Source organism: Hypanus sabinus, chromosome 25 (genome assembly GCF_030144855.1).
Source record: "Hypanus sabinus isolate sHypSab1 chromosome 25, sHypSab1.hap1, whole genome shotgun sequence".
Taxonomy (NCBI): Eukaryota; Metazoa; Chordata; class Chondrichthyes; order Myliobatiformes; family Dasyatidae; genus Hypanus; species Hypanus sabinus.
In genome coordinates, this window is record NC_082730.1 from 24,485,052 (window position 1) to 24,511,696 (window position 26,645).

The window sequence follows — 26,645 nt, forward strand, 5'->3', positions numbered from 1 at the left end:
AGAAGAATGGTCAGACTGGTTCAGGGTGTTGGGAAGGTGGCAGTAACTCAAATAACAACAACAGCAGCAGCAGACCACTTCAGGTTCCAATCCTGTACCTAATAAAATGGCCACTGAGTCAGTCATAATAAACTTGATCCTGATTCTGTTCAAGCTCCTTCAAATTGGAAAATTGCCTCTGACAGCTTTGCTAATACTGCACACCGATTAACAAGAGAAGCTTTGTAACCCCTCCTGTGGGCAGGAGGCACCTCTGCTTTTTCAATCTTGTTTTATCTTTGAAATCTGACTTCACATGGCTGGTGAAGCTATTGGGCAAACAGCAATATTTTGCATGTGTATGCTTAAAGCAGATTACTTGCGTCAGACGTGGCATCACCATGATCCCTCTTTCACGGCTGTGGTTTGGGCAATGAACCACATAGAGTTCGATTTAAGGCCTACTCCTAATGAGTACAGCCACACACTGGAGAAAGTTATTTTCCATTTGTGCAAAGGGTACCTATGTGCGACATGAATCAAAGTCAGAATGATTCCAAGTAATTGAGTCACAGAAACAGGCCCTTGGGCCCACCTAGTCCAAGCCAAACTATTATTCTGCCTGTTCCCATTGACCTGCACCTGAACCATAGCCCTCCATACCCCTCCCAACTATGTATACCTATCCAAATTTCTCTCAAATTGTTCAAATCAAACCCATATTCACCACTTCTGCTGCCTGCTTGTTCCACATTCTCAGAACCCACTGAGTGAAGAGGTTCTTTTTAAACATTTCACCTTTCACTCTTAATTAGACCTCTAGTTCTAGTCCCACCCAACCTCAGTGGAAAAAGCCTGCTTGAATTTACCTTACCTATACCCTTCATAATTTGATATATCCCTTTCAAATTTCTCATTCTCCTACGCTCCAGGAAATAAAGTCCTAATCTTTCTCTACAACTCAGGTCCTCAAGTCCTGGCAACTTTGTCGTAAATTTTCTCCGCACTCTTTCAATCTTATTTGGTAATCTTAGTAGTAAAAAAAAGGAGAGATGTGCATGGGGGGTGACTGTGACAAGTTGGAAGGAGAAAAGTAAAACCCCTGAAGCTTACAAATTGGAGACAACTGTGGGATAAAGATGGTTGTAAGGAAATGGACCATGAAGCCATTGTTAATTTCTCTGGTTTCATGTCTATCACTTGTCAACAAGTTTAGCAATGTTACACCAATAGTGGTAAGCAGTACTTCCTTCCTGGTGCTCGCATTAGTTGCTGATGGCTGTGTCTAGGTCCCAGTTTGACCATGATCTATAGCTGCAGCTTGGACTTGCCACTCGGCCTGTCGTTTCGTTATCTCCAGCAGCGGCCTGGAAGATGTTTGCCTATGGACGACCCGGATCCTCACCAACTGAAGCGTCGTGGGAGACTGAAACGTCGAGAGAGCAGGCAGTGTGTGCTGCTGTTGGAAGAAGATCCCTGTACTCAAGCAACTTGAGCATCTCTCGCTCTCTCTCTCTCTTGCTCACATACACACAGTCTGTTGATCCTCGAGTTTGGGACTCAAAGAAGCGATGCAGAAGATCATAACATCGAAACAGCAAGCAGCTGGTCTCCTGCTCTCTTTGCTGGAGGAGCAATCTCTCTCTCCCTCACTAGCGAGAGACAGCCTGCCTGAGATACCGATGTGTTGGGTTATGGACTGTAGATCTGGATGGACTCTAGATCAAGGTTTCTTTGGGGGCTTTTGCTATTGCTTGCATGGTGGATGGTGGGTGGGGGGTCAGTGCTTCTGCTCCAGCTTGTGTGTAGGAGGGGGAAGGGGGGCTCTGGGTTTCTGATGTTCCTGTCATTCATTCTTTGGGTGTTTTTCTGTTTTGTGGATGTCTGTGAAAAGTAGGAATTTCAGGTTGTACACTGTATCCATTCTCTGATATTAAATTTGAACCCTGTTTGAGGGAGGAAATGGTGATACTGAACATTGCACTATGTTTTGGGGTCGTCCGAGCTGCTGGACGTGGATGTCAACATTAGAAGCAGTAACAAGAGGGAGTGAAATATGTACTGGAGAAAATAAGTATTCGGCCTGGGTTCCGATCAGTAGACATTGTTGGTAAGCGAGCATCGTCAGAGAAAGGCAGGCAAAGTGTTTGAAGATAAGAGTCGTTTACTACTCTTGGCAACATCCGTCACATCACCGGATTTCTGTAGCATTGCACACACACACCCTAGGGGCTTGACTTCTGGCACTGAAATGCTACGGACAATCATTGCCTTCAGACGGCATTTTGGGATGAACGGATTTCCTGCGGAAATATTACCATGTGCCAAGATTACCACATCGTGACAAAATCTCCTGAGTATGTTGTGCCAAGATCTCCAGCGCAGCTTTGCCAAGCCTCATTCTTCTGTATTGCATCATGATTGAACGTCTGGCAGGCCAGCAGAAGCTCCAAGATACCTGCCAGTACTTGCTACAACTCAAAACACTTCAGCCTTGGAATGCTCTGCAATATTAAAGGAGCAAGTTCAGTCAAGCGCCTGATCTCCGCACAGCAGCAACTTTATTAGGTACAAGAGATGCCTCATAAAATGGACGATGAGTGTATTTCTGCACGTTCGTGGTCTCCTGCTGACAAAGCCCATCCACTTCAAGGTTCGACATGTTGTGCATTCAAGGATGCTCTTCTCCACACTACCCTTCTAACACATGGTGATTTGAGTTATTGTTGCCTTCCTGCCAGCTTGAACCAGTCTGGTCATTCTCTGACCTCTTTTATTAACATGACATTTTCACTCACAGAACTGCTGTTCAGTGGATGCTTTTATTTTATTTTTTGCACAATTCTTTAAAAATGCTTCAGAGAACTGAATGTGCAAAAATTCCGGGAGATCAGCAGGTCCTGAGATACTCAAACCATCCTGTCTGGCACTAACAAGCATTCCATGACCAAGGTCTTTTTGATGAAATTTCTACCCCATTCTGATTTTTGGGGTGAACAGCTGAATATCTTGACCATCTCTGCATGTTCTATGCATTGAGTTGCTGCCATGTGATTGGCTGATTAGATGTTTGCATTATTGAGCAAGTGTCCAGGTGTAGCTAATAAAGTGGCCACTTGCAATGAACGTTGAAAACCAAGGCTCCCACGTAAAACATGAACTTCCTTGCTGCAGAAACTTGCACCTCATTCAGGAGGTGCACAGTCCTTGCTACATCCAATGACCATCAGGGAGGGATTGAAAGTTTCTGTGCTGTCACGTGCAGCCTGTATTGCAAGAATTGTGTAAGACTAACTTTAATCAGCCAAGCTCCATCAGTTTCTGATCAACTTCCATAACAAGTAGTGGACTTGCTCCTATATGATTTGTTACATTACTTTTTACTGTTATTACTGTGCCTTGCTATTTCTATACCAAGGCATCTGTTAATAATTACAAGAATTTGCAATTATATAATATTTTTAACATTTTGTAAATCTGTTACTTAAACGAAAAATGGGATAAGACTCTTCATTAGCAGGTTTATTAACCAATATTCAACATAGATTCCGATAAGATATTAGAAGAATTGAACATAAGCTAGGTCAAAGAGGGGAAAAAAGACACACAAACTCTGCAGGTCAAGCAGCATCTATGGAGAGGAACAAAGATTCAACTTTTTGGGCCAGGACCCTTCGTCAGTTTATTGCCTGAAAAATGCTGCATGACCTGCTGAGTTCCTCTCGCACCTTGTGTGCATCACTTTGGATTTCCAACATCTGCAGAACCTCTCGTGTTTGTGAAGAAAGGTTTTCACTTGATAGTTCAAGCTTTAAACCAGGTTTTAATGGAGAAGAAAGAGACAGAAGTATTAGGAAGGAAGTCCAGACTCAGGGTCTGGAAAATTGGAAGCATGGCTAATACTGGTGGAGCTAAAGCAGGAACATAATAATAAAACAAAGGATCTTGTGGAGAGCACGACTTGTAAACAAAAGTAGTTACTGGCTTAGGAATCTAAGTTGATATTTTCTGCACATGGTACCTGTGACAAGGTGAGTCTGTCAACATTTTGATGGATCTTGGTGGCCTCTCTGGTCTCTCTAACGTCACAGGCAGCTCATCAACCTGCTGAGGCATCAAAAGAATACTGTTAATTAACATGACTCCCAAGGTATTGATCACTGAACAGGAAGACCTATTAACATCACAGAGTTTTGAAGACATCTGAAAGTAAAAGCATGATGATTAAACTTTGATTGGCTATTGATGGGAAGAATTGGCTATTTGAAACTTAACAATGAAAACTCCCTAAAGACAGAAGCAAAACCTGAGCAACATCATCAAGAGGAGTATCAACACAAGGGACTGTTGTCAGGGCAACCTGCGTAACTCCCTAAAGACAGAGCTAAACCTGGGCAACATCATCACCAAGAGGGGTATCAACACAAGGGGCTGTTGTCAGGGCAACCCATATAATGCAATGAAAAGGCAAGTTAAATTAGTTATTGTTATAACTAAGAGTAATTTCTATATATTGTACTGTACTTTGGGTGGTTTGTGTGGAGAGATGTCTCAACCAAAGGAGGCGTATGGCACTGCTTCCCTCCGCTAGCCTGTACAAGATGGGCAATGTGTGGCACCTACTTAGCCCACCAGTCAGGGTCATGTGAAGCCATGGGAGCAGGTGCTGGATGGTCGTATGAGCAGCCGGTGCATATCACAACTCCTGGTTGTGTGACCATCGCCACCAGGCAGACAACCTCTGAAGATTATTGATAATGGCTGGAGTCACTCATCTTGTAAAGACACTGCCCAGAAGAAAAAAATTGCCAAGAACAATCAGGTTCATTGGCCATGATCGCCCACATCAGATGACATGGCATGTAATGACGATGAGGATCGTACTCCTGCCGCAGAACAACAAATCTGAAGACCGATGTCAGTAATAATATAAACATGATTCTGAACTTTATTGAATTACTGAGGAAGCACGAAAAGCTTTTGCAGAAGATAGGAAAGAAAACAGACAGCTGAAGCTGCAAATAGGAAAATGCCCAGTGATACCAAGTTCAAGTACATTGCCATGCAGACATATATATAGGTAGTTGAAACAATGTTCCTCAGGGACACAGTACATAAATCACAAACAGCACATTAAATTTTATTAGCATTATAATGTTAATAGATAAAGTATTTTGTGGCTATACGAGTTGACTTAAAGTACAAATACTACAATATATAGTTAAATACACAATAGTATAATGATTTTGGCGCTGTCATAAGTAACGTATACTGAATGGTAGTAGTGTGCTTAGAAGTATTAACCTGCTACAGGGGTTGGTCAGCAAGGAAGAGAAATACATATAATGACAAGGTTTATGGATTTAAATATGTTCCCATCACGGAGCCTGGCCCCAGATTTCAAAGACATTGTTACTGACTCTTTGGACGTAACAAATTATGCAACATTCCAGAATGAAAGCCAGAATTAAAGGAAGATTTGGAGCAGAATTAGTGAAACTGATGTCGAGGAACAAGGGACTTCGGTTACATGGAGAGAATGGGGGAACTGGGTTTGTTTTCATTAATGAAATTTAAGGGAGATTCTGAAAAGGGGATGTTCAAAACCTTAGTTTTGAAACAGTAGATCAGGAGAAATTATTTCCACCGGCAGGAATGTTGATATTCAGAGAACATGGATTTAAGAAAATTTGCAAACTTCCACTGGAGGGATTGAGAACGTTTTTGTTGAAAGTAATGAGTTTATTGTGTCTGAAAGAGATTCAATATTAAAAACATGTAAAAGGGAATAAAACAGATACTTGAAATGGTAATTTGATAGGATTATGGGGAAAGAGCAGGCCTGTTGATGATCTGGATAACTCTTTAAAAACACCAGCCCAGGCCTGATGGAATAAAGTGCTTCAGATTATATGGAAAGGATTTGCCAGAAATGATGCAGCCAGTGAAACATCTTTGAAAATTGCATAAAGCTCTCAGAATGGATTAGGGTTTTAAACGCCGTGCAGCTGATGTTACAGAGGGCCATGAAACATGGAAACAGGCCCTTTTGGCTGACTGAGTCCACATTGACCACGATTTATCAATTTACACTAATTCTGCACTAATCCCATTTTATTCTATCAAGTTCCCATCAACAACCAACAACCTCCCTGTAACTCCTATCATTCAGCTAAACCTAACGGACAACGTTCTGTGACCTATCAGACCGCGACTTTAGGGATGTAGGAGGTAAAATAACTTAGTATGGCAATTACTCTGCACGTGGCTGAGAATCTATAGACAGTTGTGGTCACAGCTCAGCAAATCACGGGAACCAGCCTCCCCTCCTATGGATTCTATCGACACTTCTTGCTGCCTCAGTAAAGCTGCCTCGACAAACTTATATCCATATGCGGTGGAAGGCAAACTGGCTGGCTGCATTATGGCCTGGTATGGGAACACCAATGCCTTTAAGTGGAAAATCCTGCAAAAGGTAGTGGATTTGGCCTAGTACATCACGGGTAAAGCCCTCCCAACCATTGAGCTCATCTACAGGAAATGTTGCTGTAGAAAGTCAACATCCATCAGCAAAGATCCTCACCACCCAGGCCACGCTCTTTTCTTGCTGCTGTCATCAGGTAGAAGGTACAGGTGCCTCAGGACTCAGACCGCCAGGTTCAAGAACAGTTACTATCCCTCACCCATCAGGCTCTTGAACAAAAGGGGATAACTACGCTCATTCAATTTATGCTGGCATCTCTTTAAAGACTCTTTATCTTGTTATTTCATGCTCTCATTATATTTGCATTTGCACAGTCCATTGATCTTGTTTACAGTTCCTGTTCTATAGATTTGCTAAGCACACCCGTGGGAAAAAGAACCTCAGGGTTGTATGTGATGATATGTATGTACTGTACTCTGAAAATAATTTTTATTTTGAACTTTAAGCATGATCTGCACTGCACTCTTTTTCATAGCTTTTACATTTTACTTTGCAGTTGTTTTACTGTATTCTAGCTCAATGCACTGATTTGATCTGTATGAACAGTATGCAGGATCTTGGTACATGTGGCAATAATAATCTTATATCAATTTTAACACGCAGGTGTAACAGTACTGCTAGTGATTAGGGACTTAATGCATAAAACATACTCATTAGGGAAAAATATGTATAGAAAGTGTATTAATACACTCAGAATTTCTGAGCCTCAGTATCTGTAGTTTTAAGGGAATACACGCAGACACACAAACTCATGTAGAGATTGGAATGAAGAATTAACAAAAGTAATGTATAGATGTGGGTTCCGTCTGTAGCATGACCTTACTGTTGCTGCTTTAAGTCCAACTACTTGTGGTTTTATTTCTCTCTCATCCAATCTAATCCATAACCGGCTGGGTTCTATGGGGATTGGGAGAAGTCAAAACGTCAGTGATGTGCTAATACTGCCTGCTAATGTCAGCATGATCCAACAATAACTACATTTATAAGTGAGTACACACATTAACAGAGGCTGGTATAGTGATGGACAAGGACTACTTAAAACTAGACTACACTACTTACATGGGAAGTGGATTTTTATCTGCAGTAGGCGATGCGAGTCTTTCGAGCTTATCTTGACCCAGCAGACATTGAAAATTGTTTGACTCTTGGATAGAGGAGGGCTCCAAAGTCATTGAGTTGCTCGTGGAGCAACGTTGGAGGAGATGGACAGGAGGAGGGATGTACTGCATCTGCAGGGCATTCGGATGCTCTCCAGAACAAGCCAGGAAGGCAGTCAGAGCAGATGGCTGTCAAGCTCAGTGCCAGAAGGCAAAACCTGAGGACATGGGTGCTGCGGTGGTCAAGGTCAATGAAGACACCTTCAAATGCCATGTCCCACTAAACCCATCATCAGTATCAGACCCACCATTCACCTCACAATTCTTATCAATCAGGACTCATAAGTGCACCTCATCATCACACACTGAACTGTATTGCAAGCCTAATATCTACAGTATATTGCGAAGCATATCCTAATCAATCCTGATAGCCAGTTTGTTCTCTCAATACGGACAGCCTTCTTCTCCCTCCTCTTCTTTCCTCTCATAGCAACTCCATCCATCTTTTGTTTAATGTGCCTGAGAACAACTGCTTCGTACAAGAGGCATGACATCAATAAAATGTCTTTTAATCCTTGCTACCTCACTGCATTCTGACTTGGGCAAACTGAAATCAGTCTGGAACTGCTAAACACTGGCAAATTATAGCAACAGGCAGTAGAGATCAATAATGTTGCAGCTACCCCTGCATACATAGTGTACGTTATGGAAAACAGCCCTCGTGGCTACACCAATATGGCAGCAAGCACAACTGTCCACAAATCTCTACATGTGATTTGAACACAAGGTGGAAGCAACATGGTGCTTTCATCTTAAACACAAGAGATCCTGCAGATGCTGTAGGAACTCAATATGTCAGGCAGAATCTATGGAAAGAGATAAACAGCCAACGTTTTGGGCCAAGACCCTTCACCAGGACTGGAAATGACGGGGGAAGAAGCCAGAATAAGGTGGAGGGAAGGGAAAGAGTACAAACTAGAAGGTGCTAGGCAAAGCCCGGTGTGGCACTCACAGTGTATCTTCCATTCCGCCCAAAACAATGCACACCACAGCACTGAATTTTGAGGCCATAATGTCAGCTGCGTTCCACATACACAGTTTGCACAAATTGATTTGCAAACCCCTCTCTGTGTTTACACAAGCTCACAGAATGAACATCGTTTGTACACATCCTCTTGTGAGCTTCACTGGGCCAGTAGCTTCACACTCTATTTCTGTAAATAAGGTCGTTACTAGCACAGGGCTGAAAATGAACACGCAGGACTTCCTGAGATAGACCACAGGCACTCGGTACTTTGGTATTCTAAACTCTGCTAACAGGCTATTGCGAAACTGAGCTGGTCAAACACACTAGTAATAACTTCGGAAGGAACCAATGTAAATGGTATTGTTGTGTGCAGTGAGAAATGAGGAAACCTGCTGCAGTTTGAATTATACATGATTTTATCTGCTGTAGATTCCTCTGCTGAGGACTGATAGATTGAAGCTGTATGCAAGTCTGGGCAGTCTATTGTAACATCAAACTATAGAAACTACTTCTTCACTCTTTGTTAGTGTCCTGAAACTGTTAAGGTCATGGTCTGAGTTCTCTCTTTACTTACACTGCTGCACAGCATTTCCTGTTTTAACTTCTCTTGTCTCTCAAACCCTATATCTTTTGGACACTTCCTTGCTGTCCCATGGTACCTCGTTCGCAGATATTAAAAAAAAAATTGTTGCATATTAAAGGATCTAGGCATGAAATAGGAGGAATGTAGAGGTGGAGTTTCAGAGGGTCTGGGTCAGGAGGATGATGATCATAATATACATTCAGCCACAGGCTGTGTCTTGGCTTGGAACAAATATTTGCATCAGATTGCCAAATTTCTTTGAAGACATTCCCAGAAAATCCACTGGAAGATCTATTGTTAACCATATGGTCCTCCAGCCTCCCCACAAACATTGGTGAGCTGCATCGTACATTTTGATGGAAGGAAAAAGACTCATTGCTTGATTGGGTTAATTCTGCAATCAATTACATTTCCCTTGTTCTCTATTTCCAATATTTCTCCAAAATCACTGGAGCCATAGAGTAATAGAACAGTACAGCACAGAAACAAGCACTTTGGCCTATATGGTTGATGCCAAAACCATTTAAACTAACTTCTCCCATTGACCGGCACCAGGACCAAAGCCCTTCATGCCCCTCCCATCCATGTAGCTATTCAAATTTCTCTTAAATGTTGAAATTGAGTTCGCATGCACCACTTAAGCTAGCAGCTCATTCCACACTCTCATGAACCTCTGAGTGAAGAAGTTTCCTCTCATGTTCCCTTTAAACTTTTCTCCTTTCACCTTTAAACTGTGACTTCTGGTTGTAATCCCACTTAAAGTCAGTGGAAAAAGCCTGCTTGCACTTACCATATCTATACCTTCATAATTTTATATAGCTCTATTAAATCTCTCAATTTTCTACATTCAAAGCAATAAAAGTCCTTTCCTTTTTCTTTCCTTCTGACTCAGGTCCTCCAGACCCGTTAACATCCTTGTAAATTTTCTCCATACTCTTTCAACCTTATCTTTCCTGCAAGTAGGTGACCAAAACTGCACACATTACTCCAAATTAGGTCTCATCAACACCTCATGCAGCTTGAACATACAATGCCATCTCCTATAATCAATACTTTGATTTATGAAAGCCACTGTGCCAAAAGCTTTTTTTTAAAATGACCCTATTGACCTGTTCTACCATTCGAAGAAGCAAGAAATTAGAAAGCTGTTTGAATGCCTGTGTGGTTTTTCTGTGGGGTCTGCATTATCATAGAAATTATTCTTAAGCACCTAGAAATTCCTGGAAAGCTCATCCTTATTTGCATCCAATAATTACTCTAAGTCTCACTGTAATGAGTCAGCTTCCCATTCAATCTCATCAGTAGTCTAGTTTGTAACATACTGGATCTTGGAGAGCAGTAGGAGAAAGCTGAAAATTATTGTTTTATTTTCCCTATGTGAAAATCATCTTTTCCCTTTTGCTAAAACTGTGGGTTTAGAGTTACTTCTCCAGCAGAACTGGCTTTTTGCACGTCATCTGTTTTACTACTTCTGGTAAAAGCATGTGGGGCTTTCAATCATTGCACACTCATACTGTGCAGAAACCACAGCCCTTCTGTCTTGTTCCACAGAAGCTCAGAAGAGAAGGAAATTAACATGAATAAAGCATTCCATAAATAACCAAACTGTCCTAGTGTCAATGGTGCCCATTCTCAGAGCTGCTGACTGGCCACTAATGGACAAACCAATGGAGTGCAAGTCTTTTATCTGGAGTCCAGACAGACGGTCATATGCTTGCAGGCCTGAGCCTAACTTGGAAAAGCGGTAGACCTTGTCCTCTCCATCTTCTATCAAGAGCTCTCTAATTTTTTCCCCCAATTAATTAGCACAATTATTTCCCCGCAATCTTTTGCCTTGAAATTCACTTTGACAGCTATTACCACGTACACTGCTTTCTAACTCAGTTGATGGGATTAGTTTGCCACAGAACAGAAGACGTTAAGAGGAAATGATTATGATTATGAATAATTATGAATGTTCTGGACTAAGTGTTTAGGGAGGAACCACTTCCACTGCAGTTAGGGAGTGAAAAAAATTTGAATTTATCAGCAGACCAAAAATAAGTCTAAAATGAAATTTCTTTATGTAGCATGTTGTAATCATGTGGGATATTTTACAGATCCAATTGCAGCCTTCAAAAGGGAGCTGTATAAGGACTTGAAAATGAAAATATTGTTGGGTTTAGGAGAAAAATGTTGGGTTGTGGGGGGAGCTACAGATAATTTGCTGAAAAGAAACAACTTCTATTTCTGGCACATATTCAATGATTCTAAGTAGTTGACTCATTCACAAGAAATTCACACTGAGAACATTTGTAAGAAGGGAATTGACCACTTCCAACAAGAATTATCTTCCTGAAAATTCTAGTGTCCCCATTTGAGATGCACTGAATTGTCATAGCAGACAACCATTTTATACCATTTTATCTTGCTGAAAACTGTACTTGTGATCATACTTAAAATTGATCAATTTAAGAATATTTTAATGGCTGAAGATTTGCTGCCTGATGCTCCTGCCCCAAGGACACAAAGGAAAAATTCTAGGAATGAGAGGTACAGTACTGTGCAAAAGTCTTAGGAGCATGCGGTATATGTTGCTAGGGGTGCCTATGACTTTTGCACAGTGCTGTATTTGAAAATACGGAGCAGAGAGCAAGTTTGTAAATCTGGCGAGAGCAAAAGATGTTGAGGATGATGAGGATGGAGCACTGTGGGAGGGGTGCAGAGAATGAGGGCCAGGGATTGCGGGGGGGGGGGGGGGGGGGAGGGTAGCATGGGTGCAGACATACCCAGCCCGAGACACCAGGCAAGGTCATTTGATTCCAAACAATTGGTGTATTGATCATTACAGAATGTCCCTCTGGTGTTACCCACTCCCTCTCCTCTCCCATCCCTCTTCCCTAACCATGATTCCCCTCTCCCTGCCCCCTCCCCCACTCTCAGTCCACAACACAGACCCATGTCAGAATCGGGTTTATCATCACTTATATGTCAAGAAATTTGTTTTTTTTCTGCGGCAGCAGTTCAGTGCAATAATAAAATTACTGCTTAATAGTCCTAGAGGCACCCTACCTATACGTATATACAGTATGTGCCCAAGATTCTTGCACAGTAAGCTATATTCCCACACATATACAAGCAGCATAGTTTTATGAATGCAATCTTTCCATTTTTCATAATAGTTGGCATAAAATGGCTCACTAATTTATAATAAGAACATTCCTTCTTGTGTAGGTGGTCTTTTGTTTCCATCTCCACTGACTTCAAAGTTCAAAGGAAATTTCAAAGTAATTTTATTATCAAACTACATATACATGACCATATACTGCCGTGAAAGTCATTTTTGTAGGCATTTACAGGAAGAAAGGACGTTTATGAAAACTCAAAGACTGACATATACCAATGACAAAAGAAAACAAACTGTGCAAATAAACATAATACTGGAAAAGAAGAGATGTGAAGAGTCCTTGCAAATGAGTCTGTAGGTCATAGAATCAATTCAGAGAAGTGGTGAATGAAATTATCCACACCAGTTGTGGAGCCTGAATGTTGTAGGGTAATAACTGTTCCTGAACCTGGTGGGGTGTGACCTTCAGCCTGATGTCTTTATGGTAGGGGCCTTTGATGATGGATACATCTCCAAGCGTCCATATGGAGCATAGTCTTATGAATGCTGATTTTCCATTTTTCATAATCACATTTATAAAACTATGATCCTTATAGATGCTTGGGAAATATACCTTTCATTAGAGGTTTTATTCCTTTGTGCCATTGTGAAAGAAGCATCAGGTAGCAGATCTTCAGTCATTAGAACATGCTTAGCTCAGTCACAAGTGAAGTTTTCAGCTAGATCACTTGGGATAAAATGGTTGTCTGTTGTGCAAATTCAGCACATTGCAATGGGACACTGGAATTTCTAGGAAGGTTATTGTCAGATCCTCATACTTATTTAAGGCAGTGAGTGTGGAGAGAATTTGAAAAGCTTAAGAGTACAATAGACCAGAAAATGTTGAAGGGGAACTATTCTGAAGTCTCACTGGGTGGTCACGCTCATTTCACTCTCCATAAACTAGAAGCCATCCAAAGCTTTGCTGTCCATATTTTAATTGGCACCAGTTCCAGTTTAAACATCTTATTTATTTACTGATTGATTGAGATACAGCGCGAAATAAGCCCTTCAAGCTGTGCTGCCCAGGCACCCCTAATTTAACCCTAGCCTAATCACGGGACAATTTACAATGACCAATTAACCTATGGATCAGTACGCCTTTGGATTGTGGAAGAAAAGCAGAGCCCTTGGGGAAAGATTATGCATTCCAAGGGGAAGGCATAGACTCATTACAGATTATGTTGGAATTGAACTCCAAATTTGGATGCCCTGAGCTGTAATAGCGTCACACTAACCTCCACACTACTGTGGCGTCCATATCCCTGACCATCTGTCTCCTGGTGCTGCACCTTCTTAACTTTAAGACATAATCCTTTTTTTCAGAACCCCTCCATGCCTGGAGCCCAATCCTACGTGCCGAAGACACATTTGCACTCCTCTAACTGTGGCCTCTAGTGCTTCCCTATTTTGGGTTCTCTTTTTGGCAGTAAAGCCCAAAGATCTAGAATTTCCCTATCTCCTCACTTCTCCTCCTTAAAACCCACATTTCCTACTGATTTTAATATCCTCTCATACGGAGTAAAGCCACATTTTCTTACATTGTGGTCTTGTTAGGTGACTTTTTTCTGCATTAAAAGTGCTACACATATAGAGATTGTTGTTACATCATTTAATTACATTTATTTGTGTATTCAGTGTTCCTTATTGACGGAGAACTGACCAGTGGCTGAGATGCTACAAATAACAACTTTATAATTGATCATGTAAACAGTTAATCATCAGTTTCTGAACACTGAAAACTACTAGCAATTTTATACATTAATATCTTATTTGGAACGATTCTTTATTCCTGTTCTGGGACATCTTTCATTTTGAAGATTGAAGGCAACGTTAAGGAAAGATGCCTTAAAGATACAAGACCATTAAACCATAAGATATAGGAGCAGAAGTAGGCCACTTGGCCCATCAAGTCTGCTCCACCATTCAATCATAGATTGATCCAATTCTTGCAGTCATTTCCACTCCCCTGCCTTCACCCCATACCCTTTGATGCCCTGGCTAATCAAGAGCCTATCTATCTCTGCCTTAAATACACTTAATGACTTGGCCTCCACAGTCGCTTGTGGCAATAAATCCCACAGATTTACCACCCGCTGACTAAAGTAATTTCTCCGTGTCTCTGCTCTAAATGGACATCCTTCAATCCTTAAGTCATACCCTCTTGTCCTAGTCTCCCCTACCAAGGGAAATAACTTTGCCATATCTAATCTTTTCAGGCCTTTTAAGATTCAGAAAGTTTCTGTGAGATCCCCCTCATTCTCCTGAACTCCAGGGAATATAGCCCAAGAGCTGCTAAACGTTCCTCATTTTCACTCCTGCAATCATTCTCGGGTATCTTCTCTGAACCCTCTCCAATGTCAGTATATCCTTTCTAAAATAAGGAGCCAAAAACTGCACACAATACTCCAAATGTGGTCTTATGAGTGCCTTATAGAGCCTCAACATCACGTCCCTGCTCTTATATTCTATACCTCTAGAAATGAATGCCAACATTGCATTCGCTTTCTTCACCACCGACTCAACCTGGAGGTTAACCTTCAGGGTATCCTGCACGAGGACTCCCAAGTCCCTTTGCATCTCTGCATTTTGAATTCTCTCCCCATCTAAGTAATAATCTGCCCACTTATTTCTTCCACCAAAGTGCACGACCATGCACTTTCCAACATTGTATTTCATTTGCCACTTCTTTCCATTCTCCTAAACTATCTAAGTCTGCAGGCTCTCTGTTTCCTCAACTCTACCCACTCCTCCACCTATCTTTGTATCATTGGCAAATTTAGCTACAAATCCATTAATACCATAGTCCAAATCAATGATATACATCATAATATATTCACATATTCATATTGATATATTCACATCAGGAAAGGTTCAGAGACCAAATATGTAAATACATTTAATTAAGGGCAAGGATGTCTTCAATCCACCAAGATCTGGGCTGTTTCATTTTAAGAAGGGTTTGCAAAACTATTCAGCCATAAGAAAGCGCAGAATAAAATGGATTACCTCATCAATACTGAAACTTGGATTGGTGTTTAAGAGTTCTAGCTGCTTCTCAAATAGATGACTGATTGCTCTGTAGACCAACCCATACTGCTCCTAAAGTTGGGAAACACAACAGACTGTCAGTCACTAGATGCTCTGGCTCAAGTCATCAGTTTTGACAGAAACCTGTAGGGACATCATTAAGGTTAATATAATTTGAGTAATATTGGCACTGGCGCACGCACGCACACGCACGCACACGCGCACACACACGCACACACACGCACGCACACGCACGCACACACACGCACACACACACACGCACACACACACACGCACACACACACTTACTTTCACTCAGAGGGCTGTGAATCTTTGTAATTCCCTACCACGTATGTATGTGAACACTGACTCATCACAAGTAAGACACATTTTTAGATGAAGTTAAGATCAAATATCACATCAGTCATTATGTTATCAAATGGAAGTGCAGGTTCAGGGAGCGGTATGACTTACTTCTCCCTCTGCCAAAGATTCCTGTGGTCACCTCCAATACAACACAACGGGCAGTGAATGTCAATAAAAGTTCTTGAAATTTCATCGAAGGGATGGGCCGATAAGGGGATCGTTCTGGTCTATAAGTGCTGTACTGTTTCAAGCTGAGACAAGCTTCCTCTGCTGAAGTCATCTGACTGTAATGGTGGCACTGTTTTACTAGATCTATTTGTAGATAAGGGCAGGAAGTACACTAGTTAAACAGTTTAATGATCTAAAACTTAAGAAACTGAAATTTTGTTTCATGTGTGAAGGCTTTTTAAAACAGTATTTTGATCTATTAAAATATGTAGCACTAGTATTGATGCCTGTGCATTTTCCTCTTGTGATAACATATAAACGTCCCACCTATGGGCTGAAAAGGGAAATGTTAACATAGACGTCAACAGGAGGCTTCATTCTCACCGCACGTATAAACCTCCAACATACAATTGAACAGAATGCTTTCCACTAGTCATAAGATCAACCTCAAAGTAATTAAGTAAGTTCAGAGGCAAGAGTGGGGGGGGGGGGTGAAGAGAGGAGAGAGAGAGAGACACACACACACACACGGGGGGGGGGGGAAGAGAGAGAGAGAAGATAAAACATGAAAAAATTGGCCCCAACATCTCTGTTGTGCTATTTCTACACACCCTTCTTACTTGATCTAGTGAATTTTGATCTACTACCACTTTAAGTATTTCCAGCAGCCTAGTTTCCACCACCTGTCAGAGCAGAGATTCTCATTCTCTCGTCTACCACTAACCCCTGGCACTTTGTGCACACTAGTTTTCAATTGAACATGATCTTTTATCTTTCTATTAACCACCGACAGTGCCTCTTTCTCATGGAATCCTGCTTTATGATTAGAGTAAACTCATGCTGGGTATTATAGACCAGCTTTTTGAATGTCTGCCACTGTTCCTTTACTAGCTTGACTTGTTGGCACGTAGCCAAGTGGTTAAGGCATTCATCTAGTTATCCGAAGGTTGCTAGTTCAAGCCTTGGCTGAGGCAGTGTGTTGTGTCTGTGAGCAAGGCACTTAACCACACATTGCTCTGCGACGACACCAGTGCCAATCTGTATGGGTCCTAATGCCCTTCTCTTGGACAACATCGGTGGCGTGGAGGGGGGAGACTTGCAGCTTGGGCAACTGCCGTTCTTCCATTAAAAAAACTTTGCCCAGGCTTGCGCCCTGGAAACTTTCCAAGGTGCAAATCCATGGTCTATCGAGACTAACAGAGGCCTACACACACTAACTCATCTCTTACCTTGGATAACTCAAACCTCATACCAATATAATTGCATTACTTAAATTGAGGACACTGGTTATGGACCTGTGGTGTTCACTCTCAAGTTGTATTTGAAATTGTATCTTCTTGTGGTCACAACCCACCTAGGAGGTCTTTAATCATTAGATCCTTCCTCTTTACATCAGTTTTGTTTGTTGGTTATTTTTTTTTAAAATTGACCTACAGGGCAAAATAGGCCCATTCAGCCCTTTGCGCTGTGCCGTCTAGTAACTGCCCCATCTAACCCGAGCCTAATCACAGAATAATTTACAATGAGCAATTAACATACTGTCTGGTATGTTTTTGGAATGAGAGAGGAAACTGGAGCACCTGGAGAACACCCATGGAGAGAATGTACAGACCTTACAGACAGTAGTGCTAAATGAACCCAGGTTATTGATACTATAAAGTGCTGTGGTAACCATTAAGCTACTGTGATGCCCGTTATGTGCCTTATCGTATGACATCATCATTATGCGCCACGTCAACATGACATGGGCGATTATGGTCCTTCCATGACCATGACTATTCTTGGCAAATTTTTCGAGAGAAGTGGTTTGCCATTGCCTTCTTCTGGGCAGTGCCTAACACAAGACCAAATTTTTTAAAACAATTCAATCCTGGGTAGGCTTTGTACTGCTCCAAGAAGCAATCTCCAATGCATTCTGCAAACATCTCATGAGAGTTTTATTTCTGTCTCTACCTTAACATCATTAGCTTTCTTTTTTGGTGAAGAATTAGTTGTTTAGAGCTCTTGTCTCATGGAATATTGGAAGGCATACTTGGTATTTCAGGCAATTTGAGTACTTAGTGGAGGTCTCAGAGACAGAATAAGTCATGAGGAAACTCTGTAGGAGAATGGGATTCTGAACAGGCATAGATTTGATGGGACGGATGTTCTCTTCCTAAAGTATTGATGTAACGAAATACAAAAAGTGCTTCAGTATTTACAGGCATTCCAGGATCCTGTCAGCAGCTTCTAAGGATTTCTAGATTTGAATTAGGAGTTTCCTATGAGGTCGCCAATATTTAAAATGGGAGGGAGTCCAGAGTCTATGAAACACAGTACACAAATTCAACTTTCTCTTTTCTTTAAGCCTTATTGATTAAAAGACAAAGGATATTTTACCTCTATTGTTCTTTTGGAAAATGCTAACATTACATGTTCTCTACACCTCTAGTCAATCTTTATAGCACTACCCATACCTTGGTTTGTACAACTGATGGTCTCTGAGTTCTCATTTCTTGAATCAAGTCAAAAATACTGAAATTTTCTGGAATTATCTGAAAATGTAAATACAAGTGTTTAGTATGACATTAAAAAAAAAGGAAAATCCAAGCCCAGGTTAAGTCAACTCACAAACAGGAGGAAATGAGCAGATGCTGGAAATCCAAGCAGTACACACAAAATGCTGGAAATCAAGCAGCATCTATGGAAAACAGTAAACAGTCAACATTTTGGGCAGAGACCCTTCATCAGGACTGGAAAGAAGATGGGAAGTTGAGTAAGAAGTGGAGGAAGAAGTACAAGGTGGTAGGTGATAAGTGAAACCAGGAAAGGGGAAGGGGTGAAGTAAGGAGCTGGGAGGTTGATTGGTGAAGAGATAAAGGACTGGAGGAGGGGGAATCTGATAAGAGAGGTTAGAAGACTATGGATGGAAGGGAAAGTGAAGGAGCACCAAAGAGAGGTGATATGCAGGTAAGGAGATAAGGTGAGGAGGGAAAACGGGAATGGTGAACGAGAGGGGGTGGGTCAGTTACTGGAAGTTCAAGAAATTGACGTTCATGCCATCAGTTGGAGGCCGCCTGTATATCGGTGAGACCCGACATAGATTGGGAGCCTGCTTCAGCGAGCACCTGGGCTCCATCTGGCAGGAAAAGTGGGATCTCACGGTTGCCACCCGTTTCAATTCTACTTCCCACTCCCATTCTGACATGTCAGTCCACGTCCTCCTCTACTTCCGTGATGAGGGAGGCCACACTCAGGTTGAGGAGCAACGCCTCCAACGTGATGGCATGAACATTGATTTCTCAAACTTCTGGTAATCACCCTCCCCCTCCTCCATTCCCTCTCTCACCTCATCTCCTTACCTGCCCATCACCTCCCACTGGTGCTTCTCCCCTTTCCCTTTCTTCCATTGCCTTCTGTCCTCTAGCAGATTTCCCCTTCTCCATCACCAATCCACTTCCCAGCTCTTTACTTGACCCCTTCCCCTCTCGCAGTTTCACTTATCACCTCCCACCTTGTTCTTCTTCCTGCCCTCCTCCCCACCTTCTTAATCTGCCTTCTCATCTTTTTTACTGTCCTGATGAAGGGGTCTTGGTCTGAAATGTTGACTGTACTTTTTTCCCATAGATGTTGTCCAGGCTGTTGAGATCCTCCAGCATTTTGTATTTGTTGCCAGGTTACGTAAAATCTGTGGTGAGAGGAACAGAGCAGATTACAGTATAAGGTATGTGTGGTCAGTGGATGTTAAATCTGTATAGAACACCAGGCCTAGCACACAGTCACTGGGAGATTTGCGAATTCTAAATGAGATTGGAGATATTCCTGAAATGAATCTCATGACTTTGCCACAAGAACTAACACATAACGTTACTGATGCAAGTCAAATTGAGACAAATCTGATGAATCAAGAACAGACAGAATGTCTTGGGTAAGATAGGATTCCCTCAATAATAACATTGTGGCAGTCCAGAGGACAGTTAGTCACATAGAAACATAGAAAATAGGTGCAGGAGTAGGCCATTCAGCCCTTTGAGCCTGCACCACCATTCAGTATGATCATGGCCGATCATCCAACTCAGAACCCTGTACCTGCTTTCTCTCCATACCCCCTTTCTCTCCATACCCCCTGATCCCATTAGCCACAAGGGCCATATCTAACTTCCCCTTAAATATAGCCAATGAACTGGCCTCAACTATTTCCTGTGGCAGGAAATTCCACAGATTCACCACTCTCTGTTTGAAGAAGTTTTTCCTCATCTCGGTCCTAAAAGGCTTCCCCTTTATCCTTAAACTGTGACCCCTCGTTCTGGAAAGTACTTGGCAGTTTTAAAGCAGCAATTATTGTTCAATATCATGTTTCATTCATTTCAAAATAATTAACTTTAACATATTTGCACATACAAGTTACAGATTTCCTCACTTTGTGATCTGTGCAGTGGTTTTGGTGTTACTTTTGTGGACTTGTACATTAACCATTTGATGATGACCATCAAGTGCAATGTACTGATTTTGGGGAAATTCTCACCAATCTTTACAGGATGGTTGAAGGTGGTGGTTCTGTTTCCTTAACTACCCATCTTTTTATGACCCACGCGCCAAGGGGTTGGTGGGAAGAGTTCTCATCACATGAATTCTATCGTGTCGAGTAAACTTCTAATTCAGAATCTTCTTTTGCCCTTTGATACTCAATTAGGCTGAATGAGGCTCAGTCAGACCTGGAGCCTCCTGTGCATCAGCATTTCCACAGGGGTGTATTATGTTGTAGAGCGTGGTGTTGCTCTACAGCGTAGAAGAAATGCACTGTTGACATTTCATCATGATACCTGCTTAATCTTCCACAGCCTTTTCCTTCGATCACTCCTTTGAGAGCTGATCTTTCCCCTTTCCCTGTTTGAAGCTAGTCAGTAAGGAAATATGAACTGGTGCTCCATTCCTTTATGTTCAAATCTAAATGATCTACTCTGTGGCCCACTGCCTGACACAGTTGGTATGGGAAACCATATCTGGGAAATCGTGGATCTTAATTTCTTTCTCGTGCATTCTGTGGTTGTGCTTGACCTGACCTGTTCCATTTCTCATCACTTCAAATGGCTGCCAATTAAAATTGAAAGGTTGTCCTTTTTCTTTTAATAATTGTCAAGATCCCTGCAGATTGCCAGAGAGCATTGAGCTTCTCGGCTTTTTGAATACCGGTATTTATTAATCGTCATCTTAACTAGCGTTGTTAAGCCCTTGTGTTTTCAGTTTAATCTGGTCAAGTTAATCGTGGCTGGCAGTCTATGATTATTTAAGCAGAACTCTCAGTTTGTGCCTTAGTGGGGTCATTGTGTCAGAGAGGATTAATTCTCATGGTATCACTCATTCGCTCCTCCAAGGTTCTGATTCCAATCTTTAATCTCCTGTTTCCCCGTCTCTTCCTGGGGAACCTGCCATTCCCCTGTACCTGGGTCCAGTCCTTTGTGAGGGTATTGTGACAATAATCGATACGGATCGGCAGGAATGCTGCAGATACCCTTCCACTGCTGTGCTGGTGCTTCAACAGGTTTTTCTGAATTCCTAAACCTTGATAAAGACATTAAAGGCCTTGAACCAGAGGGGATAACTTCACTTCCCTCAATTCCACTGTACTGTTCTCACAACCTATGGACTAACTTTCAAGGACTCTTCATCTCATGTTCTCGCTATTTGTCATTTATTCATTATTATTATTTTGCTTGTTTTTTGTTTTTTTTTAGTTGTTTCTTTGTAGTTACTGTGAATGTCCGAAAGAAAATGAATCTCACAGCTGTAGACAGTAACATACATGTACTTTAACAATAAATTTACTTTGAACTCCGAGAGACACTAATTGCATATCTACTGGCTAGATCTTTTATGCCTTTATCTGTGCCAGGCCAACTGCCAAATCCCACAGACACTGCCTTTATGTTCATTTAGCTCTCATGTGCTTTGCATGTAATGTCTTCACATGCTATGAAATCACTTCTTCATGTTCCCATTTTATGCAATTATTATTGCAACAATCTGTAGCATCTGATGAAATGGCTTCATGTCTTCAGTCTGACCAGTGTCCAGTTTAGGCCAATTACTGCACGTGTACTCACTTACTTGTCACTGAAGTTAGTGTCTTTACATAGTTCTTAATAATATTAATTTAAGTCTATGTTAACTTGCATTTGTCACGTTTGTAATGTACTGTTCTGCTTCTGCAAAATGCTAGCTTTCGTGGCATTTACGTATACCTTGGGTATACCTATGGCAATAAAGTTAAACTTGAAGGTTGAAATACTTTGTCTGTGAAATAATTTTACACTGCCCATAGAGTGCAAAATATAGAACATTACAGTACAGGGCAGGTCCTTCCACCCACCGTGTTCAAAGTAAGTGGTGTACTGGCCTTGGAACCTACTCTAAGATCAATCAAATCCTTTCCTCCTACATAATTCCCCATTTTTCTGTCATCCTTGTGCCAATCTAAATGTCCCTAATGCATCTGCCTCCATTGCCACCCCCACCAAAATGCCACCTTTTTGTGTTTATTGGACTTTCTTCTTCAGGTAGTCTTGACAGGAGTTCTGATGACAGTTCATCATGAATTGTTAACGAGTTGCTCTTTCTACAGATACTGCTTGACTGGCTGAGTTCCCTCCAGTATTTCTGTTGTTTTTCTGTCAGATACGAGCGCCTGCAGATTCATTTGCTTTCCAGCCTTGACAAGGAACCCACAGTGATATTTTGTTTGAATGCTCTGTGAGTACACAGAGTTTGACTCCATAAGCCAAACCACTTTAGATTCCTTGGGGTTGCCTTTATGGGAAAAGCATACTGTGGTTCCAGAATTGGTGTAGGTCGAGGGTTCCCAACCTTTTTTTAATGCCATGGACCAATACCATTAACCAAGTTGGGAACCCCTGGTCTCGGTGGACAATTGATGATTGGCCTGGATATCCTCAAAAATGGTTCCATTCCATCTTTGCCCACATAATGTGTGTTCTCATGCTCTAATGAAGTCCATTGCATAGTGACGCACTTATGGCATTATGGTATGTATTGTTTACCTAAGGAGTTCAGCATGCACTTGCGCTTCCAGGGACCAGACCTCGTCTGAAAGCCCTATAGTGTTCCTAAACAATATTACATACAACACCAACAAACTTTTATCAAATGTGATAAAAGTGATCATAATTCTATCTCCCTTACAATAGCATTGGAGAGAGATAGAAACAGACAAGTGAGAGAAACTTTTAATTGGCATAAGGGAAATTATGAGGCTATCAGGCAGGAAATTGGAGGCTTAAATTGAAAACAGATGTTCTCAGGGAAAGTATGGAAGAAATGTGTCAAATATTCAGGGGATATTTGTGTGGAGTTCTGTCAAGAAGAAAAGCTTACAAAAGGTTCAGCGAACTAGGTAAAGTTAGAGATGTAGAAGATTATAAGGCTAATAGAAAGGAGCTTAAGAAGGAAATTAGGAGAGCCAGAAGGGGCCATGAGAAGGCGGTGGGCAGGATTGAGGAAAACCCCAAGGCATTCTACAAGTATGTGAAGAGCAAGAGGATAAGACGTGAAACAATAGGACCTATATTAAGTGTGACGGTGGGAAAGTAAGTATGGAACTGGATGAAATAGCAGCGGTATTTAATGAATACTTTACTTCAGTATTCGCCATGGAAAAGGATCTTAGTGATTGTAGTGAGGATTTTCAGCAGACTGAAAATCTTGAACATATAGATATTAAGAAAGAGGATGTTCTGGAGCTTGTGGAAAGCATTAAGTTGGATAAGTAACACACACAAAATGCTGGTGGAACACAGCAGGCCAGGCAGCATCTATCTCCTATAGATGCTGCTTAGCCTGCTGCGTTCCACCAGCATTTTGTGTGTGTTGCTTGAATTTCCAGCATCTGTAGATTTCCTTGTGTTTGTGAAGTTGGATAAGTCGCTGGCACTGGACAAAATGTACCACAGGCTACTGTGGGAGGCGAGGGAGGAGATTGCTGAGCCTCTGGCAATGATCTTTGCATCATCAATGGGGACAGGAGAGGTTCCAGAGGATTGGAGGGTTGCAGATGTTCTTCACTTTATTCAAGAAAGGGAGTAGAGATCGCCCAGGAAATTATAGACCAGTGAGTCTTACTTCAATAGTTGGCAAGTTGATGGAGAAGATCCTGAGAGGCAGGATTTATGAACATTTGGAGAGGTATAATATGATTAGGAGTAGTCAGCATGGCTTTGTCAAGGGCAGGTCCTTGGACGAGGATGGGGAAGGATGGGTTAGTAAGTTTGCCGATGACACAAAGGTTGGAGGTGTTGTGGAGAGTGTGGAGGGCTGTCAGAAATTACAGCGGGACATTAATAGGATGCAAAACTGGGCTGAGAAGTGGCAGATAGAATTCAACCCAGATAAGTGTGAAGTAGTTCAATTTGGTAGGTCAAATATGATGGCAGAGTATAGAATTAATGGTAAGACTCTTGGCAGTGTGGAGGATCAGAGGGATCTTGGGGTCCGAGTCCACAGGACGCTAAAAGCAGTTGTGCAAGTCGACTCTGTGGTTAAGAAGGCGTACGGTGTATTGGCCTTCATCAATCGTGGAATTGAATTTAGGAGCTGAGAGGCAATGTTGCAGCTATATAGGACTCTGGTCAGACCCCACTTGGAGTACTGTGCTCAGTTCTGGTCTCATCACTACAGGATGTGGAAGCCATAGAAAGGGTGCAGAGGAGATTTACGAGGATGTTGCCTGGATTGGGGAGCATGCCTTATGAGAATAGGTTGAGCGAACTCGGCCTTTTCTCCTTGGAGTGAAGGAGGATGAGAGGTGACCTGATAGAGGTGTATAAGATGTTGAGAGGCATTGATCATGTGGATAGTCAGAGGCTTTTTCCCATGTCTGAAATGGTTGCCACAAGAGGACACAGGTTTAAGGTGCTGGGGAGCAGGTACAGAGGAGATGTCAGGGGTGAGTTTTTTTTTAAAAAACTCGGTAGGTGTGTGGAATGGGCTGCTGGCAATGGTGGTGGAGGCGGATATGATAGGGTCTTTTAAGAGACTTTTAGATAGGTACATGGATCTTAGGAAAATAGAGGGCTATAGGTATGCCAAGTAATTTCTGAGGGAGGGACTTGGTGGGCTGAAGGGTCTGTATTGTGCTGTAGGTTTTCTATGTTTCTAAATGCAAATGATGGCATTGTGCATCAGAGTCTGAAAACTCTGCTCAGATCTTTATGTATTTACCTTAGCAAAACAATCTGTACCTCCTCACCCCTCATAACTTTGAAATATGTATTACTGTTTGCTTTAGGTGAAATGTTGTTTCAAAATTGATCCAGAATACGAGAAGGTGTTAAATATTCCTGCCAAAGGGTCTCAGCCTGAAACATCGACTGTTCTCTTTTCCATAGATGCTGCCTGGCATGCCGAGATCCTTCAGCAGTTTGTGTGTGTTGCTTGGATTTCCAGCATCTGCAAGTGTTCTCTGGTTTGTGGTTAAATATTCCTACTGCTTTAAGGGAAGGGAAGGAAACAAAACCAGTGACTCTGTGAGTATCCTAATAATCCACTGGAATTGCGTTTAAGAATTAGGTGTGATCAAGCGCCCATAACTTGCTACCATGGCTCTGTTTGTTGTACTGTCCCCACGGCATTAGTAATAAACAACAAGAGAAAGTATATGACTGGCTGGATGATAATGGAAATAAATATGAAATATAATTAGTTGCTATTTTAATTATTCTGTTTACTTCAGATATTTTTATTGCCACTAGAATAGCAGCAAGATATTTTTGCTGAAGACATTTTTAGACTTCTCAGTTCCCTGTTGTGAATCAAAAACATGGTTTAAGTGGGGCTTTGTGATTGCAAGTAGAATGAAAATTACCTCGTCCTTCAGCAGCTTCCATGTATAATCAATGGCACATATCACACCTGTCCTTCCACAGCCGGCACTGCAAGGTAAAGGAGAGATAAGAGTTGGACATTAGTTCAAGTTCAATAGTTATTCAACCATACACATGTATACAGTTAAATGAAACATCGTTCCTCAGGGGCCAAGGTGCAAAGGTGACCATGCATATAGTCACACAGAACACACACAATCACAAGACAATATTAATGCAAGTCTCAGAGTGGCATGGCCAGAGGATTGACAGGCTGACTTAAAGTGCAAGGCGGATGTTTGTGTAAGATTTTATAAAGTTATTGGCACTATTATAATAAAACAAGCTGTCATATAAATATGTGAAGTGACTGCAGCAAGACATGAAAATCAATCAGTGCAGGACAAGAGTGTGTCTGTGAGTTGGGGGGCAGGGTTTAGGAGAATATAATGGAAAATGAAACATTTTTTATCCAGATAGCAGGAGAGTTCATCTCCTCAGTGAGAACATGATATTCTCTCTGAAATTTAAAAACCTCAAACAGCTTAATCTCATTGCGATAAACAATTATTCAAGGCTGAGTTTGGTTCTGAGCCTGGAACTTTGATAGGGAGTTTTTACGCGACGCTGTCTGATTTCAACCCATTGCCAGGCTCAGTGTTCCAGCTAAGAGCAGATGCTGGCATACCTGGGTGGATAAAATAGAAATGTAGTCAAAACAACTTGTCTAATCTTTCAATTTCATTCTCAGCAACACCAATGTGCATTTTGAAGCATGTTTTGTGCATTAAAACTCTGCCAAGCACTGCACTCCAGTGTTATGAGACAAAATATTTCTGAAAAAAGCCAACTTTGGAGACATGTAGATAGCAGGGCTAGAAGATGTTGTGGAGACAGGCAATGTGCAAGACC

At 41.7% G+C, this 26,645-nt stretch overlaps 1 protein-coding gene across 2 annotated transcripts in view; it reads right to left on the reverse strand.

Annotated features, from left to right (window-relative positions):
• LOC132381106 (tyrosine-protein phosphatase non-receptor type 22-like) overlaps positions 1–26,645 on the reverse strand; it is a 116,008-nt gene that overhangs the window by 39,734 nt on the left and 49,629 nt on the right. The window contains exons 9-12 of one of the 2 annotated variants that reach the window (XM_059950334.1): positions 25,736–25,802; positions 18,336–18,413; positions 15,325–15,417; positions 4,001–4,083 (exon numbers count right to left, since the gene is read on the reverse strand). In XM_059950334.1, coding sequence (XP_059806317.1) covers positions 4,001–4,083; positions 15,325–15,417; positions 18,336–18,413; positions 25,736–25,802 — 321 coding nt within the window. Of the gene's footprint in view, positions 1–4,000; positions 4,087–15,324; positions 15,418–18,335; positions 18,414–25,735; positions 25,803–26,645 lie in introns of both variants that reach the window. The other variant, XM_059950333.1, reaches the window with a different exon arrangement.